General features: G+C 36.8%; 1 protein-coding gene across 2 annotated transcripts; it reads right to left on the reverse strand.

The window, feature by feature from the left end:
- Positions 1–309: 309 nt before the first annotated feature.
- On the reverse strand, positions 310–5,183 carry LOC126673364 (glutamate receptor 3.2-like). Of its 2 annotated transcripts, none has more exons than XM_050367478.2 (6): positions 4,669–5,183; positions 3,222–4,559; positions 2,836–3,113; positions 1,698–1,729; positions 1,186–1,580; positions 310–961 (listed from the first exon to the last, which is right to left on the reverse strand). In XM_050367478.2, the coding sequence occupies exons 2-6, from the start codon at positions 4,509–4,511 to the stop codon at positions 512–514; spliced, it is 2,445 nt and encodes an 814-aa protein (XP_050223435.1). In that variant the 5' UTR covers positions 4,512–4,559; positions 4,669–5,183; the 3' UTR covers positions 310–511. The 2 variants fall into 2 exon arrangements, with proteins under 2 accessions (XP_050223435.1, XP_050223434.1); XM_050367477.2 differs by having other exon boundaries at positions 3,222–4,567.
- Between the last annotated feature and the right edge of the window lie 252 nt (positions 5,184–5,435).

Here is a 5,435-nt window from a genome sequence, read left to right on the forward strand (position 1 = left end):
CAAATATTAATAAAATAAGACAATATTTTATTTTGTCATGTCTACCCCTATTTATTAGTGTAGTTTCTCCTAATAATAGTATAGATTTATTGTAAATTGAGTTGCATTTAATACATATTGAAATAACTAAAGGGATAAAAGTGGAAGTTCAATATAAATTGGCACAGAAAACACGATATGGCCTTCTTAGATGAGACAAATAAAAATGGGATATGTCCCTTCTTAAACGGGACGGAGAGAGTATAATTTTTCTAAAAAATACATTATTTATATTAAATATTACATATTAATTCAGCACAAATGCGGACATTTACTACTAGTTAAATTGTATTATTATTTCTTTGATAAATTATTAATTCTTTGATAACGGCTACAATGATTCTTTTGTTGTTTATACAGTACTATATGTATAATAAAAGTGACTTAACTTATATTGAAAACTCGGCTATATCATCAAAACTATAACTAACTGCAACTGACTGTAACACACTGTCAATCAACAGCTATAATACTAAGCAGTCATAACTATTCTCTGAGATCCAACAACTGACTCATCTTCCTTTCCGTATCCATTTGATAACTCATCGTCGCGTTTTCTCTTTGTTTTGCTCTTCCAATCATCCACTTTATCATCAGCAAATGATATAAAGGTCTGGATTCGTCTAGAACGAGAGCTGGCAACAATAGAAGGATCTGAAACCTCAGCAGAGTAGCGGCTGAACTGGCGTAACATCAAGCAAAAGTAAATAAACAGAGCAAGAAAACATGCAACTCCACATATGAGAAAAAGCCCCAAGAAGCTCTGTATCTGAAGCTGTTCTGATCCAGACTCGGAGATTTGAGAACCGCACACTTTTCTTGCCAGCCACTTACTATGTAGCTTTTGAAGATCGCCATTTTCAGAGAGAGTCAGAATGGCAGTTGACATATCTATGGCTAAAGGAGAATCTCTTGGAAATGCCTGAAGCACAAGATAGTCAGACCAGTTAATCACCCCAGCTGAAAAATTAATTACAATGCAGCAAATTCGAAGCTTGATACAGAAGAACCTAAGGTTATACAGCCATGAAATAGCTTATCATGAGAATTTCTATAACCGACTTGCGTAAACCCAAAGAATAGCTAGAAAGGAGGAAGACAAGAATTAAAGACTTAATTAATTAATTAATTCTATGAGATACTTACAAATCCCCATCCACTCTTGGTAAACTCTTGGCCTCTGATTGAGAACTGACAATATTCAGAAAGGAAGAGGTCCACATACGGTCGTTCATCAACCACAGCAGCAACCATTCCATTTATAAGGGCGCGTGCGTATTCTGCTGGTGAGCCAAGAGCAATAAGTCTGGTTTTAGCTATGTTGAGTTCCTCAATCAGATAATTCTCCGCAAAGGACCCTACTTGGTATCCAATACGTTCATTGCTAGTGACCAAAGAATCAATTCCTTTGATGGGTGAGGATAACTGCTGGACGGTCAGTATTGATGTCAGACTTGCAGTATAGCTCGAGTTGATTATCAAAACAACAAAAAGCCATATGATTAGCACCACTCGACCGAGCGTGCTCACTGTATTTTCTCCTGAAATTTGAGGAATCCAGAAATGGTATTATTGACTAGAGTCATAACAAGTTCCTCAATAAAATAGGGTATTATAAGTTTAAGATAAAAAAATAATAAAAAGGAAAACCAACTTACTATGAGCAAAAAACATAGTTGAGAAGCTAAACCTGCAAGGCAAAAGAAAAAGAGTGACATCACAAATTTGAAAAAGGTAACAGCATAACTCTAACTAAAGATGTTGTGAATTAAAGAACTTAATCACTCATTCCCTTCATTTAGTAAAACACGATAAAACAGTTGCACTATTATTTGAGTTTCGTGTGCAAGTTTATATCTGTACCTTCATGAAACACCTTTTTCTTTTTCTAAATTGACCAGTGGAGGGGACTGGGAGAAATGACAATGTCTAACTTAGAGAAAGTTTACAGAATTGCACGGGAGGTTAATGGTGTAAGAGGCAAATTACAACCAAAAACACCAGTCCATACAAGAGAAATCATCCAATTGACAGAAAGGAACTCAACTCCAACTAATGAACAAGTCACAAAATCATCCAAAAAATTATAAAGGGAAGAAAAGCAGCACATTTAATAAAAGAAGTCTATGTTTTCAGTGATGAATGCAAAATTTCAAAGTTGTTTATGAAACATGATTGTTTCCACCGGGAGATTGATAAGCAAACCATGAAGTTTAAACAAACAATGAAAAAGATAGGGTTCCTAAGATGTGGGCAGTGACTGATAGGCTCATGGTAGGATTTTGATAGCTATTTCAATTATCAAACAGAAGAGTATTTGAATATCAAACAGTAGATAAGAACGAGTATCATAAACTAGTGTCATTATTCTCTTCAACTGAACTGCTTTCAATACTAGTTATCATGTACAAAAAATTTCCTAAATAAATGGCATAGTAAACAAGCTGATAAAATAAGAGAAAATATCATTGTTGGAAGTGGTTGGCCATAGTGCCAACTTCGCATTCGTCATCTACTAAGTTGTGTTATATCACTGTGATGCATAGTTTCATTGCAACAGTCCAAAGTAAACCAAATTTCATCAGCTTCCAAATATGAACTGAATATAATAATTATCATGTGATACTGTTTTGAGGGAATTCAGATACAGATCCTTTTCTAGTTCATCTCGATAAGCTAGTAGTTGTTCATTTGAATATTAACTTGACAAGCTATGCGGTGTCAAACAGCAAATTAATCTACCATGTATTACTGAAAAATGTGAAGACCATTCTGTACATCAATCAAAGTACTCACCAGAGAACTGTGACAATTTGCTTCTTAGGTGGGCCCCGGAACTCATCATTGATTCTGTGTTCAAGGATCCACACAACAGCTCCCACCGCAAGAAAAAAAGTTGACGTAACAACCCACATCCATGGAGTAAATGGTCTCAAGAACACCCACTCATTTGAATTCAATTTTTTGACCGGAGCTACGACCACTAGTCCTGACTCTGTATATGGCTGTGTGAAATCCACAGCCCTTGTTCGGTTTGTGACAATTGTAATGTCTCCAATAACAGCATCAAACTTCTGTAGGAAAAAAAAGTTTACAATATCAGTACAAGAACAATACTTTTTATTTTCGGTAATAACATTTGTTAATCTTGTTTTCATTCTCACACTTCATAATCCACTTACGCCTGCTGTTATCTGGTTTACGAGTTCAGCATAGCTTGGATTTTCATGATCATCTCCGAAAGGAATGAACTTATATGGAACTGCATAAGGAAGTAGTTGTATTGCAGCAAGGAATATATCTATGCAATATCCACGAACCTCATCTGTACCATTTACTTTTGACAAAAAATCACGATAACTAACTCGGCTTGGAACACCAATTCTCAAGTGTCGTCCATTGTTTGGAAAAACCCATCCACGGGGCCTAGCTGTTACTCCTCCAGGCCATAAGACAGTACTGAGCAAATGTTGGCTGGAACTTGAACGGTTAGCTGGTTTTCCATAAAGTGTTTCTGGAGGCACAACCGATAGCCCAGAATAATTAGACCAGTATCCAATCAGCTGATACCCATTTTCAATTACATTAATCACTTCATAGGAAGGATACAAGAGAGACCTGTCTGGACTAAACTGAATAGGCCCTGTTAGACCTGTCATGTTTGTCTGTAATATGTTCCTCAGCAAGTTGCTTCCACCATCAAAAATGCTTAATGCTCCAAGATTCAAAATCCCACCTCCTAGATTACTTAAGTTCGAATCATTGGAAAATGAAATAGTGTTGCCTTGATCAAAAAACAATTTCAGTGCATGAGCAATCATCCAAACTGTATCATAAGCATATAAACCATATGGGTTTAACCCAATAGAACCATTGCTCAGCTTGTTCCACCGTGATTCGAAATCCTTTCTTCCTTTTGAGTCTCTTGTGTGCGGGCGAAATGTGAGAACACCCTGAATAGAACTGGCAATTTTGGGAGGAAGTGTTGAGCTTGAATCTATAACGGTGGACAGCCATGTGGTAGCTATCCACACAAATCTCTTCTCCATCATCCCAAGACTTTGAGCTACATCAAAAACCAAGAGTCCAGTTTTGGAGAAAGTATGCAAAACAATCACTCGTGATTCCATTCCTAGAATTTTAATAAGTTCATCTCGAACATCACTTCGTTTTGCAGTTGGATCTGGTGGGAGTGCAGCTTTATAGGAAATTCTGCTGCGTGTCTCTGCAAGTTTATCACCTAATGCTGTTACACCATTTCTACTCTGATCATCATCACTGTAAATTGCAATCACCTCAGTCCAATCATAGAAACTAACTATCTCGGCAATGGCAGTCATCTGAAACAGATCGTTAGGAGCTGTTTGAACGAAGTAGGGATACTGGAGAGGGGACAGGGAGGGGTCTAGAGCTGTAAATGACAATAGTGGAACATGGAGCTCATTTGCAAGATGGGATAGCACATGGGCCATAACAGCGTTTTATGGACCAAGAATAGCAACCGTATCAGTCTCCATAAACTGCAATGCTACAATCAATAGAAATATATTCCAAGTATTACTAACTTGCAACTAACACATACACAAACAACTTTTGAATAAATAGAAGAAATCAGGATAAAAGCATTACCGCCAATGATACCGAGAAATCCACTGAAGTTGGAATCATGCAAGGTTATAGAAAATTTCCTTCCTCCAAGAAAACGGGGATCGGAATTTATATCATCCTCAGCTGCTTTCATGGCAATCCTTGAAACTCTCCCATTGATGCTGCCAAATGAGAAAATAGCCCCAACGTGTATAACACCAGGGCCAGCACTGGCATCCCCATTTGAAATTTGACTGATGTAGACAGGCAGGAAGCATAGAAACCAAACCAGATTCATGGTCCTCTCTCGATTGCTGCCTAACTTGCAAAATAGCACAGAACAAATATAGCAGCTCCATATGAACAGAGACACAGATTCATGAGCAATTTTTTAACTAAAATAACAATAACTTTATTGAGAAGATACAACAAACACTAAGACAAGCATCAATTTCTGTACTAAAACACAGTAGCAGTGCGCATAACAATAGTAAAAAAAACTCCCAAACTTAAAGTAAACATTTTTAATCTTGAAAACATCAAACTGAATCAACAATAAAAAAAACTAAAATTACCTGTAAAGAAGTAGGAAGCAGACGCAAAGAACCATGAGGTGATTCCTTAACACTAACCTCAAATTCAAACAAAGAATATGTTTCAACTTAAATAAATTATCCATCCTGCAAAAGAGCACAGTTCATTCATGAAAAAACTCCATTGAAATGTTTGTTTTGTTGAGTGGCTCAGCAATGGTGGAGCAGAATAAAAGAGGCACAGATAGAATAAGAGTAAGACCACACGGGAAAGGA

Source organism: Mercurialis annua, linkage group LG3 (genome assembly GCF_937616625.2).
Source record: "Mercurialis annua linkage group LG3, ddMerAnnu1.2, whole genome shotgun sequence".
Classification (NCBI taxonomy): domain Eukaryota; kingdom Viridiplantae; phylum Streptophyta; class Magnoliopsida; order Malpighiales; family Euphorbiaceae; genus Mercurialis; species Mercurialis annua.